Source organism: Elephas maximus, chromosome 2 (genome assembly GCF_024166365.1).
Source record: "Elephas maximus indicus isolate mEleMax1 chromosome 2, mEleMax1 primary haplotype, whole genome shotgun sequence".
In the NCBI taxonomy this organism is placed as follows: domain Eukaryota; kingdom Metazoa; phylum Chordata; class Mammalia; order Proboscidea; family Elephantidae; genus Elephas; species Elephas maximus.
In genome coordinates this window covers 144,118,285-144,140,224 of record NC_064820.1, presented here as the reverse complement: position 1 = coordinate 144,140,224, position 21,940 = coordinate 144,118,285, and the positions used below count along the sequence as shown (strand labels likewise).

Genomic DNA, 21,940 nt, shown 5'->3' with positions numbered 1-21,940 from the left:
CAGTTTCTTCATCATGAAAAAGTACTAAATCTAAATCAGGTGAGACCTTGTGCCTGATGCTCTATGAAGGAGTACAGGTTGATCCTTCTTTTCAAAACCCTTTTCCATAATCTTCACTGGAAACCAGGCAGTGGTGGTTCAATGGTAAGATTCTTGCCTTCCATGTGGGAAACCCAGGTTCAATTTCCAGCCAATGCGCCTCACGCACAGCCACCGCTCATTTGTCAGTGGAGGCCTGCATGTTGCTATAATGCCGAATAAGTTTCAGAGAACTTCTGGACTAAGAAGAAAGGCCAGGTGATCTACTAATCTTCCCTGGAGTTAGAAATCAAGCTTAGTCAAGGATAAAGAACAAAGACATTTATTTTAAAAATACCATCCATCATCAATTGCTCCAAGTTTGGTGGGCATGAAGGGTGGGTGGTTAATGTTTCATTAGTACATGAAATTTGAGATACAGGAAACATTATGGCAAACAAACAAACAAAAATACTTATTATTTAAAACTGAAAAAGAAAAGTGAGTAGTAAGACACTATGATAGACAGAGACTTTAGGTCAAGATAATGTCACCATGCAATGAAAACAATCTTCTCCTTTAATAAGTCTTAATAGAGTACAAGGTTTGACTTGTAGGATTATTGGAAAATGTTCTCCATGGAACATTTAGACTCATGGCTCTTCATGTGACCAGACCCCATACTCAAACCAAAACCAAACCCACTGCCATTGAGTTTATTCTGACCCTATAGGACAGAGTAGAACTTCCCCATACAGTTTCCAAGGAGCAGCTGGTGGACTCAAACTGCTGACTTTTTGGTTAACAGCCGTAGCTCTTAACCACTGCATCACCAGGGCTCCAAACTGAACCCTTTGGGGATAAAGAGAAGTGGGGATAGGGAGAAAAAAAAAATTAGGCAGAATGTCTTTATTCAAAGGTCTCTATAAAAATGTATTTTTAAAAACCTGAGTAAGCACGTATTATTATTCTTTTCTGCTACTAGAAAAGTATAATAGACAGGATTTAAAACAAATTAAGTTGTAAACATACAAAATTATTCTTTAATTATAAGTATATATAAAGCTCCTGCAGCTATTATACTATATGTCACATTATAAAATGCTATCTTTTCCACCTGATCCCTTTTCTGGTTCCTAGTTTTTCACATTCTGGGAGTGGACAAAGGTTCTTGCATCCATCAATCCAACCCTTTCATTTCACAGATAAAGGAAAGGAAGTGGCTTGCCTACAGTCACACTCGTCCTCCATGGCAGAGATTGGACTAGAACCAGGTCTCCCGACTCCCCATAGGGTGTTTTTCCAGTTACAACATAATGTGACTCACACTCCACCCTGTCCCCAATTTGTGCTTGATATTGCTCCTTTAATATCAGATGGACACAATCATACACCTTTCAGAAGCTCTGCAAATAAAGCCTTAGTTACAGATAATGACTAAGTTGGAACACTCCAGGCTCCAGGGGACATCTCAACACCAATCCATGGAGTCTAACCACCATACGATCAAATGGACTGCTAATCAATGGTGGACTCCAAATGTGCAAATTCCAGCAGAAAGGAAACATTTTTGACTAGATTCTTTTAGGAAGTTTCACCATGCTCATGTCTACTTTTTATTTCACATACATCAGCACTCAACACTCTAAATCTTCTTTTCCTGCAATCCATATTTCTGGGTGACAATAACGGGAATGTTTTATTATAACATTTGTAAAAACTGCCTCAGAAGAGAAGGTGGTAAGATCTCTTGGGAACATTTTCTTCTGTGTCCTTTGAGAAGAACAAAACTCAGAAAATGGAAGCATTTTTAAATGTCTATCACATATGTTTCTGTCCAGGGTTCAATACAAGAAGTATCAATTGAGAATACTCTTTGTCATATCCATAAACTAAGAAAACCATAAAAGTTCTTGAAACTTTGATAATCTTGAGTTTATCAAGTCATCAAAAAGTACTACATTTCTATAGCATCTGGAGTCTTAAAAGCCAGAAGCCACCTAAGATAAACAATTGATCTCTATTTGCCTGGAGCAGTAGAAGAAGGATACCCAGGAATTGGAGAAAGCAATGGACTGCAGGTCTAGTTGCTTTCATGAATTACTACCTCTTCTGCCACGAGACCAGAAGAAATGGTTGGTGCCGGGCTACCACTACTAAACATTTTGATCAAGGACCCAATAGATGGCTCCTGATCAAAAGGAAGAAAAATGTGGAACAGAACATCAAATTCTTACAGAAAACAGACTTACTACATCCACTGAGACTGGGGAAACCCCTGAATCTATTGTCTGGAAATAATCTTTATACCTTGAGCCAAAAATACCCCATGAAGTCATCTGTAAACAAAGCAACAGTTTAGCTCAATTAATAAAGAATGCCAGCCTTGAACATTGTACTCTTTTAAAGAATTATCTGTATAATAGCAAATTGACAACAGTAACTCTAAAGCATGGAGAAGAACTTTAAGGGGCAAAGAGAGTAAAAGTTAATGATGGTGAAAAAATATGGGTAGAGATAGTGAGAATGGTAACACAATGTGACAACTGTAACGAATGGCACTGATCTGTACATACAGAAATTTTTGAGTACGTGCATGTTTTGTTGTATATATTTTCTCCAAAAATAAAAATTTAGTTAAAAAAGTACTACATTTCCGTAGGTTGTCCTGCAGAAATTTCTTTCCTTTGTGCCGTTGGTTTCTGTAAGAATAAGGCTCTCTTTTATTTAAAAATTTCATAGAAATCGCTTTCTTAAGTGAAGACAAGTCATTTATTTTACAAGACCCAGCCATGTGTTATGTGTTTTGTCTCAGTCAATAAATTGCCTTCCTGCTGTATTTCTTGTCTCTTGCCATATAGTTTTTTGTGTCTTATATACAGACTCCTGAAAAATTCTTTCTACTTGAGTATGAAAGCCACGACTTCCTTCCTCTAGGGCATTGATGGTTCGCAGAGCAAAGGGAGTCCTTTCTCGGGGAAGGGAATTGTTTAGGGGCCGCATGGGTATAACAGAGTTGTATTTGTGCTGCCTGTTGACAGAGTTCATTAGGGAAGAATAGAACTGGAACTTACACCAGGTATCTCTCAAAAAGTTTTCAGTCAACAATAAGATTGTCCATGCAGACCCATTTACAGCATCATCTAAATTCTGTAAATGCTGTTTGCCACATGGCATCTCAGCAAAGATTATTCCAGGTTTGACACCAAAGTCATCTTGTAGCAGATTCTGGACCCTGAGGGCTTCATTTATGTCGCTTTCCGCATGCAGTATTACAAATTTGAAGAACACCTCTTCTTCTGCTTCCTCTTCAGGCATCTCTTCCACTCTCTCCTGCTCTCCTGCTGGCTTCTCTGTTGTACAGATATGCTCAGCCCGATCACGTAGGGGGAGTTTGTCTGATTTCTTGGACTCTGACTCATGACGTCTTGGACTTGTATCCACAATGTGGCTTTTACCCAAAGAGAGAGAAAGAGGGCAGGGATCTATTTTAGACTTCCCAGTACCCATTATAAATATTCAAGTAAGAAGTGTAGAGCTTTATTTATTCCTCAGCACCGCTTTTCATTCTAAAAAAAAAGAAATAACAAAGCAAATGAATATTATAAATTTAATCAAAACATTAAAAATGAGTGGTGGATGGGGGCCAAGATGGCTGACTAGGTAGACGCTACCTCCGATCCCTCTTGCAACAAAGGCTCGGAAAAACAAGTGAATTGATCACATACATGACAATCTACGAACCCTGACCATCAAACACAGATCTAAAGAGTTGACCTGAGTGACAGAAACCGAGAATGAACAACCACGGGGAAGCAGCGACTGTTTTCGGAGCCTGGAGCCAGTGTCCCAGTCAGGAAACCCTGGCGCCGGGCTTTGGACTGGGAGCAGGGGAGCAGAGCGCAGCATCCTGAGAGGGCGCAAACATGGGGCGCAACCCTAGCCCCCTGAACTGACCTCAGGGGAAGCCCAGCCAGTGCACACAGGCAGCACAGCAACGCGGCTGACAAGAGGAGAAGTCACCGGGAGGCAGCAACTGGTTTTGGAGCTGGGAGTGCTGCGTCCCAGCCGGGGAACCTTGGCACTGGGCTTTGGACTGGGAGCGGAGGAACTAACCATGGCTTCTGAGACAGCGCAAGCACGGGACGTGGGCCTGACCCTCGGGGGCACTCTCTACCCAGCCAGCACACACAGTCGAGAAGCCCCTCTGGAATGTCAGATAAAACAGTCATCCCAAGCAAGATAAGTAACTTTGTCTATATTCCCGGGTGCTACTCTCTCCTATTTATCTGAACCCTCCCCTCCCCTTCCCAGGCGGCTTCATTAACATTGGAATTTCCTGAGCCAGAGAGTAAACTGCCCTGCGGTTTTTCCTTCTTTCTTTTCCTCCTTTTTTGGTCTTTTCCTAACCCATTCTCCTGGCCTGAGAGAAGCAACTACAAAACACCCAGGGACCAAAAATCCTTCCCTAATTGGACTAAAAACACAGAACCAGCTCCACCCAAGCATATGTGATCCACAGACTAGGGCTTTCATCCCTACAGGGAACAAGGTGGCTATTATAATGCAAAGGCACTTCTGATAGGGATCTGTCTGCAATTGTTTTAGCAGATTTACTGGAAAGGCAAGTTTCCCAGGTCTGATATCTCTGTGTATTCAACAGCGCCCTCACTGACCCACAACAGGGAGCTGAGGGCTGAAGCTCCCCCCAGACCACCTAGCCTCCTGCCTTAGGGGTCTAAGGAGGGTGACACCTACCAATCTGTAGAGGTACTTGCATTGGGGACCTAAGGTACAGCTGCAGAGCCCACCTACCAAGGTACTTTAGGAATAGAGACACACCTACCTTACTGACACTTGGGGGAAACCTGTCAGCATCCTGCCCCCCGCCCCCTGGAGAGTGAACCCCAGCTGCTACTGGAATCTGGTGCACACAACTATCACACTACTTCTCTAGATGGATAGGTGACAGTCTGCATCACACACTTGATGACCTAAAATCAGATTCTACTCAAGAATAGTGAATGGATTCAGGCTTATATATCTGGTAACAGCCCAAACCAACTGGTAATAGGACATAAGTGAGTCAAGGGCTACAACAATCACGACAGCACAATCTCATAGCCCATCCAAGTATATTGAAAGAAAACAAAACAAAATAAGACTCAGTGAGCAAATATAGAATAAATCACTACAATGTCTTAGTGATGGCTCGGAGACAGCAGTCAATATCAAACCACATAAAGAAGCAGACCATGACTGCTTCTACAACCCCCCAAACTAAAGAATCAAAATCTTTCCCAAATGAAGATACAATCCTGGAATTGCCAGATACAGAATATAAAAAACTAATTTACAGAATGCTTCAAGACATCAGGGATGACCTCAGAAATGAAATAAGGCAATTTACAGAAAAAGCCAAGGAACACACTGATATAGCAGTTAAAGAACTCAAAAAGATTATTCAAGAACATAGTGGAAAAATTAATAAGTTGCAAGAATCCATAGACAGACAGCATTCAGAAATCCAAAAGATTAACAATAAAATCACAGAATTAGACAACGCAATAGGAAGTCAGAGGAACAGACTCGAGCAATTAGAATGCAAAGTGGGAAATCTGGAGGACCAGGGAATTAACACCAATATAGCTGAAAAAAAATCAGATAAAAGAATTAAAAAAAAAAAGAAGAAACCCTAAGAATCCTGTGGGACTCTATCAAGAAGAATAACTTGCGTGTGATTGGAGTCCCAGAACAGGGAGGGAGGACAGAAAACACAGAGAGAATAGTTGAAGATCTGTTGGCAGAAAACTTCCCTGACATCATGAAAGATGAAAGGATATCTATCCAAGATGCTCATCAAACCCCATTTAAGATTGATCCAAAAAGAAAATCACCAAGACATATTATCATCAAACTTGCCAAAACCAAAGATAAAGAGAAAATTTTAAAAGCAGCCAGGGATAAAAGAAAGGTCTCCTACAATGGAGAATCAATAAGAATAAGTTCAGACTACTCAGCAGAAACTATGCAGGCAAGAAGGCAATGAGATGACATATACAGAGCACTGAAGGAGAAGAACTGCCAGCCAAGGATCATATATCCAGCAAAACTCTCTCTGAAATATGAAGGCGAAATTAAGACATTTACAGATAAACATAAGCTTAGAGAATTTGCAAAAACCAAACCAAAGCTACAAGAAATACTAAAGGAAATTGGTCAGAAAACCAACAATATCAGATACCAGCACAACACAAGGTCACAGAACAGAGCATCCTGATATCAACTCAAATAGGGAAATCACAAAAACAAATTAAGATTAATTTAAATAAAAAAAACAAAAAAAACACTCAAAACAGGGAATCATTGAAGTCAATATGTAAAAGATCACAATAATCAAAAAGGGGGACTATGCCATATGGAGAGGGATACAAGGCAATATAGGACAATACAAGTGAGGTTTTTACTTAGAAAAATAGGGGTAAATATTAAGGTAACCACAAAGAGGTATAACAACTCCATAACTCAAAATAAAAACCAAGAAAAACGTAACGACTCCACAAACATAAAGTCAAATACTATGAAAATGAGGAACACACAATCTACAAAGAAAAACATCTCAGCACAAAAAAGTATGTGGAAAAATGAAATTGTCAACAACACACATAAAAAGGCATCAAAATGACAGCACTAAACACATACTTATCTATAGTTACGCTGAATGTAAATGGACTAAACACACCAATAAAGAGAGAGTCTCAGACTGGATAAAGAAACACAATCCATCAATATGCTATCTACAAGAGACACACCTTAGACTTAGAGACACAAACAAACTAAAACTCAAAGGATGGAAAAAAATATATCAAGCAAACAATAAGCAAAAAAGAGCAGAAGTAGCAATATTAATTTCTGACAAAATAGACTTTAAAGTTAAATCCACCACAAAGGATAAAGAAGGACACTACATAATGACTAAAGGGACAATTGACCAGAAAGATATAACCATATTAAATATTTATGCACCCAATGACAGGGCTGCAAGATACATAAAACAAACTTTAACAGAACTGAAAAGTGAGATAGACACCTCCACAATTATAGTAGGAGACTTCAACACACCACTTTCGGAGAAGGACAGGACATCCAGTAAGAAGCTCAATAGAGACACGAAAGACTTAATTGCAACAATCAACCAACTTGACCTCATTGACTTATACAGAACTCTCCACCCAACTGCTGCAAAGTATACTATTTTTATAGCGCACATGGAACATTCTCTAGAATAGACCACATATTAGGTCATAAAACAAACCTTTGCAGAATCCAAAACATCGAAATATTACAAAGCATCTTCTTAGACCATAAGGCCATAAAAGTGGAAATCAATAACAGAAGAATTAGGGAAAAGAAATCAAATAGTTGGAAACTGAACAATACCCTGCTGAAAAAAGACTGCGTTATAGAAGACATTAAGGAGGGAATAAAGAAATTCATAGAATGCAAGGAGAATGAAAATACTTCCTATCAAAACCTCTGGGACACAGCAAAAGCGGTGATCAGAGGCCAATTTATATCGATAAATGCACACATACAAAAAGAAGAAAGAGCCAAAATCAGAGAACTGTCCTGACAACTTAAACAAATAGAAAGTGAGCAACAAAAGAATCCATCAGGCACCAGAAGAAAACAAATAATAAAAATTAGAGCTGAACTAAATGAATTAAAAAAAATTAGAGAACAGAAAAACAATTGAAAGAATTAACAAAGCCAAAAGCTGGTTCTTTGAAAAAATTAACAAAATTGATAAACCATTGGCTAGACTGACTAAAGAAATACAGGAAAGGAAACAAATAACCCAAATAAGAAACGAGATGGGCCACATCACAACAGACCCAACTGAAATTAAAAGAATCATATCAGATTATTACGAAAAATTGTACTCTAACAAATTTGCAAACCTAGAAGAAATGGATGAATTCCTGGAAAAACACTACCTACCTAAACTAACACAATCAGAAGTAGAACAACTAAATAGACCCATAACAAAAAAAGAGATTGAAAAGGTAATCAAAAAACTCCCAAGAAAAAAAAGCCCTGGCCTGGACGGCTTTACTGCAGAGTTCTACCAAACTTTCAGAGAAGAGTTAACATCACTACTGCTAAAGGTATTTCAAAGCATAGAAAATGATGGAATACTGCCTAACTCTTTCTATGAAGCCACCATCTCCCTGATACCAAAACCAGGTAAAGACATCACAGAAAAAGAAAATTACAGACCTATATCCTTCATGAACGTAGATGCAAAACTCCTGAACAAAATTCTAGCCAATAGAATTCAACAACACATCAAAAAAATAATCCACCATGACCAAGTGGGATTTATACCAGGTATGCAAGGCTGGTTTAATATTAGAAAAACCATTAATGTAATCCACCACATAAATAAAACAAAAGACAAAAACCACAGGATCTTATCAATTGATGCAGAAAAGGCATTTGACAAAGTCCAACACCCATTTATGATAAAAACTCTTACCAAAACAGGAATTGAAGGAAAATTCCTCAACATAATAAAGGGCATCTATACAAAGCCACCAGCCAACATCACTCTAAATGGAGAGAGCCTGAAAGCATTTCCCTTGAGAACAGGAACCAGATAAAGATGCCCTTTATCACCGCTCTTATTCAACATTGTGCTAGAGGTCCTATCCAGAGCAATTAGGCTAGACAAAGAAATAAAGGGCATCCGGATTGGCAAAGAGGAAGTAAAATTATCTCTATTTGCAGATGACATGATCTTATACACAGAAAACCCTAAGTAATCCTCCAGAAAACTACTGAAACTAATAGAAGAGTTTGGCAGAGTCTCAGGTTATAAGATAAACATACAAAAATCACTTGGATTCCTCTACATCGACAAAAAGAACATTGAAGAGGAAATCACCAAGTCAATACCATTCACAGTAGTCCCCAAGAAGATAAAATACTTAGGAATAAATCTTACCAAAGATGTAAAAGACCTATATAAAGAAAACCACAAAGTACTACTACAAGAAACTAAAAAGGACCTACTTAAGTGGAAAAACATACCTTGCTGATGGATAGGAAGACTTAACATAGTAAAAATGTCTATTCTACCAAAAGCCATCTATACATACAATGCACTTCCGATCCAAATTCCAATGACATTTTTTAATGTGATGGAGAAACAAATCACCAACTTTATATGGAAGGGAAAGAAGCCTCGGATAAGCAAAGCATTACTGAAAAAGAAGAAGAAAGTGGGAGGCCTCACTCTACCTGATTTCAGAACCCGTTATACAGCCACAGTAGTCAAAACAGCCTGGTACTGGTACAACAACAGGCACATAGACCAATGGAACAGAATTGAGAACCCAGATATAAATCCATCCACATACGAGCAGCTGATATTTGACAAAGGCCCAGTGTCAGTTAATTGGGGAAAAGATAGTCTTTTTAACAAATGGTGCTGGCATAACTGGATATCCATTTGCAAAAAAATGAAACAGGACCCATACCTCACACCATGCACAAAAACTAACTCCGAGTGGATCAAAGTCCTAAACATAAAGACTAAAACAATAAAGATCATGGAAGAAAAAATAGGGACAACATTGGGAGCCCTAATAGAAGGCATAAACAGAATACAAAACATTACCAAAAATGACGAAGAGAAACCAGATAACTGGGAGCTTCTAAAAATCAAACACCTATGCTCATCTAAAGACTTCACCAAAAGAGTAAAAAGACCACCTACAGACTGGGAAAGAATTTTCAGCTATGACATCTCCTACCAGCCCCTGATCTCTAAAATCTATATGATTCTGTCAAAACTCAACCACAAAAAGACAAACAACCCAATCAAGAAGTGGGCAAAGGATATGAACACGCACTTCACTAAAGAAGATATTCAGGCAGCTAACAGATACATGAGAAAATGCTCTCGATCATTAGCCATTAGAGAAATGCAAATTAAAACTACAATGAGATTCCATCTCACTCCAACAAGGCTGGCATTAATCCAAAAAACACAAAATAATAGATGTTGGAGAGGCTGTGAAGAGATTGGAAGTCTTATACACTGCTGGTGGGAATGTAAAATGGTACAACCACTTTGGAAATCTATCTGGTGTTTTCTTAAAAAGTTAGAAATAGAACTACCATACAACCCAGAAATCCCACTCCTTGGAATATACCCTAGAGAAATAAGAGCCTTCACACAAACAGATATATGCACACCCATGTTTATTGTATCTCTGTTTACAATAGCAAAAAGCTGGAAGCAACCAAGGTGTCCATCAATGGATGAATGGTTAAATAAATTGTGGTATATTCACACAATGGAATACTACACATCGATAAAGAACAGTGACGAATCTGTGAAACATTTCATAACATGGAGGATCCTGGAAGGCATTATGCTGAGTAAAATTAGTCAGAGGCAAAAGGACAAATATTGTATAAGACCACTATTATAAGACCTTGAGAAATAGTATAAACTGAGAAGAACACATACTTTTGTGGTTACGAGGTGGGGAGGGAGGGCTGGTGGGAGAGGGTTATTTACTGATTAGTTAGTAGATAAGAACTGCTTTAGGCGAAGGAAAGGACAATACTCAATACACGGAAGGTCAGCTCAACTGGACTGGACCAAAAGCAAAGAAGTTTCCGGGATAAACTGAATGCTTCAAAGGTCAGCGGAGCAAGGGCGGGGGTTTGGGGACTATGGTTTAAGGGGACTTCTAAGTCAATTGGCATAATAATTCTACTATGAAAACATTCTGCGTCCCACTTTGAAATGCGGTGTCTGGGGTCTTAAATGTTAACAAGCGGCCATCTAAGATGCATCAATTGGTCTCAACCCATCTGGATCAAAGGAGAAGGAAGAACACCAACGTCACACGATAACTATGAGCCCAAGAGACAGAAAGGGCCACATGAACCAGAGACTTACATCATCCTGAGACCAGAAGAACTAGATGGTGCCTGGCCACAACCGATGACTGCCCTGACAGGGAGCACAACAGAGAACCCCTGAGGGAGCAGGAGATCAGTGGGATGCAGACCCCAAATTCTCATAAAAAGACCAGACTTAATGGTCTGACTGAGACTAGAGGAATCCTGGAGGTCATGGTCCCCAGACCTTCTGTTGGCCCAGGACAGGAACCATTCCCGAAGACAACTGATCAGACATGGAAGGGACTGGACAGTGGGTAGGAGAGAGATGCTGATGAGGAGTGAGCTACTTGTATGAGGTGGACACTTGAGACTGTGTTGGCATCTCCTGTCCGGAGGAGAGATGGGAGGGTAGAGAGGGTTAGAAACTGGCAAAATTATCACAAAAGGAGAGACTGGAAGGGCTGACTCATTAGGGGGAGAGTAAGTGGGAGTATGGAGTAAGGTGTATATAAGCTTATATGTGACAGACTGACTTGATTTGTAAACGTTCACTTAAAGCTCAATAAAAATTATTAAAACAAAACAAAAACAAACAAAAAAAATGAGTGGTGATGGTTGTACAACATGGTGTAGTTAATGCTACTGAATTGTACATGTAAAAATAGTTGAAATGTTCTGTTATCTATATTTTATATCATAAAAGTTAAAAAAAGAAAAGACATTAAAAACGGAAACTTCCATTTAACCTGAAAAGTTCAAACACAGTATAATACACACACACACACACACAAAACATAGGTCCTAAGAAAGAAATACCACATAGATCACTGGAAAACTAAATTACTTGTCTTTTGTGAGCCTCACAAGGGCTACCACAGGCAGTCAAGGGTCAGTTAAACAGGAGGTCTGTTTAATATAACAGGAGATATTTGGAAAATTTAAATGTTATTATATTAACAGTATATACCTCCAGATTAAAATATTTTGGTATTTTAGTGAAAATGTGCCATAACACTTATTCCATGTGAAGTTTAAATCCAATTTGTCCATTATCTAATGATCATGTAGACTAGAAAGGAGAAACCCGAAGAAACGGAACATTCAAATAGCAAATACAATATTTATTTTTGTAGAAAATGCAAATACAAAACCGAATATGAATATCTCAAAGATGGCTGACAGCAGCTCTACTGACTCAGCATAAAGAGATCTGAAATGTCAAATGAGATGATATCCAGGAGTCACTGGTTCAGACCTTGTTTGTATGGGGTCAGGCAGCGTTGGCTAGGTGGCTAACGAAGAAGAAATTGTAATAAGGGTGTGTGAAAACTAAAGAATATCTTTTTCCAGCTAATCCTGGAAATACTGAAGAAAATATACTTTACTCACTTAGGGAAAAATTAATATTTCAGTTTGGAAGTGAAATCTGAAACAAAAACTTGTGATTTTCTTCAATGAAATCAACAAAGAATGATTATATCTGTACTCACTCATCATTTTATTTTAAATTTTTTAAATCGAGAGTGGAAGATTTAGATCAGCTATGAATAAAAGTACTCATGTAAATCTAATTTAAATAACCCTTCAGAAAATGTTAACAATGTCACCAATAATACATCCTGTTACCCCTGCCCCCCCCCCAACAAAAGCCTGTGGCCATTGAGTTGATCCCAACCCGGGTGACCCATGTGTGTCAGAGTAGCAATATACTCTATGTGGTTTTCATCTTATGGAATTAGATCTCCAGGCCTTTCTTTCGTGGTGCCACTGGGTGGATTCAAACTGCCAACCTTTCCATTAGTAACCCAGCACAAACGATTTGTACCACCCAGGGAACCTTATCCACCAAACGAGCAGTTTTTTTTGGGGGGGGGGGTCTTTTTATCAAAAGTCAGAAAATTTAGAAAAAATAAATATAGGTTCCATATTTTCAAATATAGCTCTATATGTCTGTATTTTAGAGTATTTTTTATGAGCAAAGACCAGAGTTAAAGAAGAAATAATTATCTTTTTTTTTTTTTTATAACCACTGTTTAAAAATGGCATATTGCATTGTGAAAATCTGCTGCAAAATAGCTTTTTAATGTGTTAAAAAGCAAAGATGTCACTTTGAGGACTTAGGTTTGCCTGACCCAGGCCATAGTATTTTCAACTGCCTCGTATGCATGCAAAAGCTGTATAATGAATAAGGAAGACTGAAGAAGAATTGATGCCTTTGATCCCACTTTGGAGAGTGGCGTCTGGGGTCTTCAATGCTAGCAAGCAGCCCTCTAAGATGCATCAGTTGGTCTCAATCCACGTGGAGCAAAGGAGAATGAAGAATACCAAAAACACAAGGTAATTATGAGCGCAAGAGACAGAAAGGGCCACATAAACCAGAGACTACTTTTCTTTTACATCAGCCTGAGACCAGAAGAACTAGATGGTGCCTGGCTACAACTGTTGACTGCCCTGGCAGGGAATACAACAGAGAACCCCTGAGGGTGCAGGAGACTAGTGGGATGCAGGCCTCAAATTCTTGTAAAAAGACCAGACTTAATGGTCTGACTGATACTAGAAAGACCCCAGAGGTTATGGTCCCCAGACCTTCTGTCAGCCCAAGACAGGAACCATTCTCAAAGCCAACTCTTCTGACAGGGACTGGACTGGACCATGGGATAGAAAATGATACTGGTGAGAAATGAGCTTCTTGGATCAAGTAGACACATGAGACTATGTGGGCAGCTCCTGTCTGGAGGGGAGATAAGAGGGCAGACGGGGTCAGAAGCTGGACGAATGGACAGGAAAATAGAGAGTGGAGGGAAGGAATGAATTAGGGGAGAGCAACTAGGAGTATTAGCAAGGTGTATATAAATTTTTCTATGAGAGACTGACTTAGAAAAAAAAAGAGTGCTTTACGAGAACATAAAGTTGTGCTGTGCTGAAGGAAGTAGGTGGTAGGGGTGGGACACAAAAGGAATAGGAAAGCATACTTCCTTCCACACTGCATGCCTTTCTTCTATTCTAGTAAAGAACTCTTTATTGATGGGTTATTGAGTCCTCCACCCCCATCAGGAACAGCCAGCACCAGGGTTAAAACATTTAGATTTCATCTCCTTCCCCTGAGCTAAATTGGAGAAGGAGACCAAGGGTGGCAGCTGGGGAAAGGACATGAGGTTCACAGGAATTGAAAAGTGTGTGTTTCTATACAATTCCTACTTACATTTTTTAGAAAAGATAATGGTTGAAATGCCTAACGCCTATCAAAAGGTTTATATTGAGGAGGCGGAGCCAAGATGGCAGATTAGGCAGAGGCTACCTCGGATCCCTCTTACAACAAAGACACGGAAAAACAAGTGAATCGATCACATACATAACAATCTACGAACCCTGAACAACAAACACAGATTTAGAGACGGAGAACGAACTAATATGGGGAAGCAGTGATTGTTTTCAGAGCCTGAAGCCAGGGTACCAGTCAGGTACGGCACAAGCACAGAGAGCTGCTCCACCCCTCTGAACTAACCCTGGGAGGGGGACCAGCCAGTTCTGCGGGCGGCGTGGGACGCAGCCGGTAGGAGAAGTCCCCGGGAGGCAGTGACAGGTCTTGGAACAAGGAGAGCAGCGTCCCAGCCGGGGAACCGTCCCGCCGGGATTTGGACTGGACGCAGGTGGCTTCATTAACATTCGAATAGCCTGAGCCAGAGGGAGAACTCTGATAGGGATCTGACTGCATTTTTTTTAGCGGATTTTCTGGAAAAACTAGTTTCCCAGTGATGGCTCGGAGACAACAATCCATATCAAACCACGTAAAGAAGCAGACCATGACAGCTTCTCCAACCCACCAAACAAAAGAATCAAAATCTTTCCCAAATGAAGATACAATCCTGGAATTATCAGATACAGAATATAAAAAACTAATTTACAGAATGCTTCAAGACATCACAAATGAAATAAGGCAAACTGCAGAAAAAGCCAAGGAACACACTGATAAAACTGTTGAAGAACTCAAAAAGATTATTCAAGAACATAGTGGAAAAATTAATAAGTTGCAAGAATCCATAGAGAGACAGCATGTAGAAATCCAAAAGATTAACAATAAAATTACAGAATTAGACAACGCAATAGGAAGTCAGAGGAGCAGACTCGAGCAATTAGAATGCAGACTGGGACATCTGGAGGACCAGGGAATCAACACCAACATAGCTGAAAAAAAATCAGATAAAAGAATTAAAAAAAAAGAAGAAACCCTAAGAATCATGTGGGACTCTATCAAGAAGGATAACCTGCGGGTGATTGGAGTCCCAGAACAGGGAGGGGGGACAGAAAACACAGAGAAAATAGTTGAAGAACTCCTGACAGAAAACTTCCCTGACATCATGAAAGACGAAAGGATATCTATCCAAGATGCTCATCGAACCCCATTTAAGATTGATACAAAAAGAAAAACTCCAAGACATATTATCATCAAACTCACCAAAACCAAAGATAAACAGAAAATTTTAAAAGCAGCCAGGGAGAAAAAGAAAGGTTTCCTTCAAGGGAGAATCAATAAGAATAAGTTCAGACTACTCAGCAGAAACCATGCAGGCAAGAAGGCAATGAGATGACATATACAGAGCACTGAGGGAGAAAAACTGCCAGCCAAGGATCATATATCCAGCAAAACTCTCTCTGAAATATGAAGGCAAAATTAAGATATTTTCAAATAAACACAAGTTTAGAGAATTTGCAAAAACCAAACCAAAGCTACAAGAAATACTAAAGGATATTGTTTGGTCAGAGAACCAATAATATCAGATATCAGCACAACACAAGGTCACAAAACAGAACGTCCTGATATCAACTCAAATAGGGAAAGCACAAAAACAAACAAATTAAGATTAATTAAAAAAAAAAATACACATAACAGGGAATTATGGAAGTCAATAGGTAAAAGATCACAATAATCAAAAAGAGGGACTAAATACAGGAGGCATTGAACTGCCATATGGAGAGTGATACAAGGCGATATAGAACAATACAAGTTAGGTTTTTACTTAGAAAAATAGGGGTAAATAATAAGGTAACCACAAAAAGGTATAACAACTCTATAACTCAAGATAAAAGCCAAGAAAAACGTAACGACTCAACTAACATAAAGTCAAACACTATGAAAATGAGGATCTCACAATTTACTAAGAAAAACACCTCAGCACAAAAAAGTATGTGGAAAAATGAAATTGTCAACAACACACATAAAAAGGTATCAAAATGACAGCACTAAAAACTTATTTATCTATAATTACGCTGAATGTAAATGGACTAAATGCACCAATAAAGAGACAGAGAGTCACAGACTGGATAAAGAAACACGATCCATCTATATGCTGCCTACAAGAGACACACCTTAGACTTAGAGACACAAACAAACTAAAACTCAAAGGATGGAAAAAAATATATCAAGCAAACAATAAGCAAAAAAGAAGAGGAGTAGCAATATTAATTTCTGACAAAATAGACTTTAGACTTAAATCCACCACAAAGGATAAAGAAGGACACTATATAATGATAAAAGGGACAATTGATCAGGAAGACATAACCATATTAAATATTTATGCACCCAATGGCAGGGCTGCAAGATACATAAATCAAATTTTAACAGAATTGAAAAGTGAGATAGACACCTCCACATATATAGTAGGAGACTTCAACACACCACTACCGGAGAAGGACAGGACATCCAGTAAGAAGCTCAATAGAGACACGGAAGACCTACTTACAACAATCAACCAACTTGACCTCATTGACTTCTACAGAACTCTCCACCCAACTGCTGCAAAGTATACTTTTTTTTCTAGTGCACATGGAACATTCTCTAGAATAGACCACATATTAGGTCATAAAACAAAACTTTGCAGAATCCAAAACATCGAAATATTACAAAACATCTTCTCAGACCACAAGGCAATAAAACTTGAGATCAATAACAGAAAAACTGGGGAAAAGAAATCAAATACTTGGAAAATGAACAATACCCTCCTGAAAAAAGCCTGGGTTATAGAAGACATCAAGGAGGGAATAAGGAAATTCATAGAAAGCAACGAGAATGAAAATACTTCCTATCAAAACCTATGGGACACAGCAAAAGCAGTGCTCAGAGGCCAATTTATATCGATAAATGCACACATACAAAAAGAAGAAAGAGCCAAAATCAGAGAACTGTCCTGACAACTTGAACAAATAGAAAGTGAGCAACAAAAGAATCCATCAGGCACCAGAAGAAAACAAATAATAAAAATTAGAGCTGAACTAAATGAATTAGAGAAGAGAAAAACAATTGAAAGAATTAACAAAGCCAAAAGCTGGTTCTTTGAAAAAATTAACAAAATTGATAAACCATTGGCTAGACTGACTAAAGAAATACAGGAAAGGAAACAAATAACCCAAATAAGAAACGAGAAGGACCACATCACAACAGAACCAAATGAAATTAAAAGAATCATTTCAGATTATTATGAAAAATTGTACTCTAACAAATTTGAAAACCTAGAAGAAATGGATGAATTCCTGGAAAAACACTACCTACCTAAACTAACACATTCAGAAGTAGAACAACTAAATAGACCCATAACAAAAAAAAGAGATTGAAACGGTAATCAAAAAACTCCCAAGAAAAAAAAGCCCTGGCCCGGACGGCTTCACTGCAGAGTTCTACCAAACCTTCAGAGAAGAGTTAACACCACTACTTCTGAAGGTATTCCAAAGCATAGAAAATGACGGAATACTACCCAACTCATTCTATGAAGCCACCATCTCCCTGATACCAAAACCAGGTAAAGACATTACAAAAAAAGAAAATTATAGACCTATATCCCTCATGAACATAGATGCAAAAATCCTCAACAAAATTCTAGCCAATAGAATCCAACAACACATCAAAAAAATAATTCACCATGATCAAGTGGGATTTATACCAGGTATGCAAGGCTGGTTTAATATTAGAAAAACCATTAATGTAATCCATCACATAAATAAAACAAAAGACAAAAACCACATGATCTTATCAATTGATGCAGAAAAGGCATTTGACAAAGTCCAACACCCATTTATGATAAAAACTCTTACCAAAATAGGAATTGAAGGAAAATTCCTCAACATAATAAAGGGCATCTATGCAAAGCCAACAGCCAATATCACTCTAAATGGAGAGAACCTGAAAGCATTTCCCTTGAGAACGGGAACCAGACAAGGACGCCCTTTATCACTGCTCTTATTCAACATCGTGCTGGAAGTCCTAGCCAGGGCAGTTAGGCTAGACAAAGAAATAAAAGGTATCCGGATTGGCAAGGAGGAAGTAAAGTTATCACTATTTGCAGATGACATGATTATATACACAGAAAACCCTAAGGAATCCTCCAGAAAACTACTGAAACTAATAGAAGAGTTTGGCAGAGTCTCAGATTATAAAGTAAACATACAAAAATCACTTGGATTCCTCTACATCAACAAAAAGAACACCGAAGAGGAAATAACCAAATCAATACCATTCACAGTAGCCCCCAAGAAGATAAGATACTTAGGAATAAATCTTACCAAGGATGTAAAAGACCTATACAAAGAAAACTACAAAGCTCTACTACAAGAAATTCAAAAGGACATACTTAAGTGGAAAAACATACCTTGCTCATGGATGGGAAGACTTAACATAGTAAAAATGTCTATTCTACCAAAAGCCATCTATACATACAATACACTTCCGATCCAAATTCCAATGACATTTTTTAATATGATGGAGAAACAAATCACCAACTTTATATGGAAGGGAAAGAAGCCTCGGATAAGCAAAGCATTACTGAAAAAGAAGAAGAAAGTGGGAGGCCTCACTCTACCTGATTTCAGAACCCGTTATACAGCCACAGTAGTCAAAACAGCCTGGTACTGGTACAACAACAGGCACATAGACCAATGGAACAGAATTGAGAACCCAGATATAAATCCATCCACATACGAGCAGCTGATATTTGACAAAGGACCAGTGTCAATTAATTGGGGAAAAGATAGCCTTTTTAACAAATGGTGCTGGCATAATTGGATATCCATTTGCAAAAAAAATGAAACAGGACCCATACCTTACACCATGCACAAAAACTAACTCCAAGTGGATCAAAGACCTAAACATAAAGACTAAAACGATAAAGATCATGGAAGAAAAAATTGGGACAACCCTAGGAACCCTAATACAAGGCATAAACAGAATACAAAACATTACCAAAAATGATGAAGAGAAACCCGATAACTGGGAGCTTCTAAAAATCAAACACCTATGCTCATCTAAAGACTTCACCAAAAGAGTAAAAAGACCACCTACAGACTGGGAAAGAATTTTCAGCTATGACATCTCCGACCAGTGCCTGATCTCTAAAATCTACATGATTCTGTCAAAACTCAACCACAAAAAGACAAACAACCCAATCAAAAAGTGGGCAAAGGATATGAACACACATTTCACTAAAGAAGATATTCAGGCAGCCAACAGATACATGAGAAAATGCTCTCGATCATTAGCCATTAGAGAAACGCAAATTAAAACTACGATGAGATTCCATCTCACACCAGCAAGGCTGGCATTAATCCAAAAAACACAAAATAATAAATGTTGGAGAGGCTGCGGAGAGATTGGAACTCTTATACACTGCTGGTGGGAATGTAAAATGGTACAACCACTTTGGAAATCTATCTGGCGTTATCTTAAACAGTTAGAAATAGAACTACCATACAACCCAGAAATCCCACTCCTCGGAATATACCCTAGAGATACAAGAGCCTTCACACAAACAGATATATGCACACCCATGTTTATTGCAGCTCTGTTTACAATAGGAAAAAGTTGGAAGCAACCAAGGTGCCCATCAACGGATGAATGGGTAAATAAATTGTGGTATATTCACACGATGGAATACTACGCATTGATAAAGAACAGTGATGAATCTCTGAAACATTTCATAACATGGAGGAACCTGGAAGGCATTACGCTGAGCGAAATTAGTCAGAGGCAAAAGGACAAACATTGTATAAGACCACTATTATAAGATCTTGAGAAATAGTAAACCTGAGAAGAACACATACTTTTGTGGTTAGGAGGTGGGGAGGGAGGGAGGGTGGGAGAGGGTTTTTTATTGATTAATCAGTAGATAAGAACTGCTTTAGGTGAATGGAAAGACAACACTCAATACTTGGAAGGTCAGCTGAATTGGACTGGACCAAAAGCAAAGAAGTTTCCGGGATAAAATGAATGCTTCAAAGGTCAGCGGAGCAAGGGCGGGGGTTTGGGGAACATGGTTTAAGGGGACTTCTAAGTCAATTGGCAAAATAATTCTATTATGAAATCATTCTGCATCCCACTTTGAAATGTGGCGTCTGGGGTCTTAAATGCTAACAAGTGGCCATCTAGGATGCATCAATTGGTCTCAACCCACCTGGAGCAAAGGAAAATGAAGAACACCAAGGCCACACGACAACTAGGAGCCCAAGAGACAGAAAGGGCCACATGAACCAGAGACCTACATCATCCTGAGACCAGAAGAACTAGTTGGTGCCCGGCCACAATCGATGACTGCCCTGACAGGGAGCACAGCAGAGGACCCCTGAGGGAGCAGGAGATCAGTGGGATGCAGACCCCAAATTCTCATAAAAAGACCAAACTTAATGGTCTGACTGAGACTAGAAGAATCCCAGCGGCCATGGTCCCCAGACCTTCTCTTGGCACAGGACAGGAACCATACCCGAAGAAACTCATCAGACATGAAAGGGACTGGTCAGCGGGTGGGAGAGAGACGCTGGTGAAGAGTGAGCTAATTATATCAGGTGGATACTTGAGATTGTGTTGGCAACTCTTGTCTGGAGGGGGGATGGGAGGATAGAGAGAGAGGGCAGCCGGCAAAATTGTCACGAAAGGAGAGACTGAAAGGGCTGACTCAAGAGGGGGAGAGCAAGTGGGAGTAGGGAGTGAGATGTATGTAAACTTATATGTGACAGACTGATTGGATTTGTAAATGTTCACTTGAAGCTTAATAAAAGTTAATTAAAAAAAAAAAGGTTTATATTGAAAAGTCTCACTCTCACATACATATATAGGTCAACCAGTAGTTTTCTGTGTATTTATAGATATGTTGCTGTTGTGAGCTGCTATGAGTAGATTCTGACTAATAGTAGCCTCATGTGTGCAGAGCAGAACTGCTCCATGGGGTTTTCAAGGCTGTGACCTTTCAGAAGCAGATCGCTAGGCCTGCTTTCCAAGGAGCCTCTGGGTGGGTTCAAAATTCCAACTTTTCAGTTAGTAGTCAGTGCTTAACCGTTCGTGCCACCTAGGGACTCCAGAGATAGATATAAAAAAACAAACCATCTGCTGTCAAGTCAATTCAGACTCATAGCGACCCTAAAGGACAGAGTAGAACTGCCCCAAAGAGTTTCCAAGGAGAGCCTGGTGGATTTGAACTGCTAACCTTCAGGGTTAGCAGCTGCAGCACTTAACCACTAAGCCACCGGGGTTTCCAGAGATAGATATAGGTAAAAAAAATAGATATAAATATAGATGTACATTGCTTTTTCCCTCAATCCTCAGAGCTTTTCTTATTAGCACATAGAGAACTCCCTCACTCTTATTTGCAACAGCCTAAACTTTCTGAGGAGTCCCTGGGTGGAGCAAATGGTTAACACGCTCGGCTCCTAACCAAAAGGCTGAAGATTTGAGTCCACCCAGAGGCATCTCAGAAGAAAGGCCTGGCAATATATTTCTGAAAAATTGGCCATTGAAAACAGTTCTACTCTGACACAAATGGGGTCACCAAAAGTCAGAATCGACTGTATGGCACCTGGTACAAGTACTAGTATGGATGCACCATAATCGTCCCCTGTTCTTGGATATATGAGTTTGTTTCCAGTCTACTGCTATTACAAAAAATGCTGCAATGAATAACTTGGTACAAAAGTCATTTCATATGTGCACAAGTCCATTTATAGACCAATTCCCCCAAATAAA

At 39.1% G+C, this 21,940-nt stretch overlaps 1 protein-coding gene across 3 annotated transcripts in view; it reads right to left on the bottom strand.

The window, feature by feature from the left end:
* Positions 1-345: 345 nt before the first annotated feature.
* TICAM2 (TIR domain containing adaptor molecule 2) overlaps positions 346-21,940 on the bottom strand; it is a 38,789-nt gene continuing 17,194 nt past the window's right edge. For all 3 annotated transcript variants that reach the window (XM_049873627.1, XM_049873628.1, XM_049873629.1), the window contains one exon: positions 346-3,587. In XM_049873627.1, the coding sequence (XP_049729584.1) occupies positions 2,830-3,528 (699 nt within the window). In that variant the 5' untranslated portion in view covers positions 3,529-3,587 and the 3' untranslated portion in view covers positions 346-2,829. The remainder of the gene's footprint in view (positions 3,588-21,940) is intronic.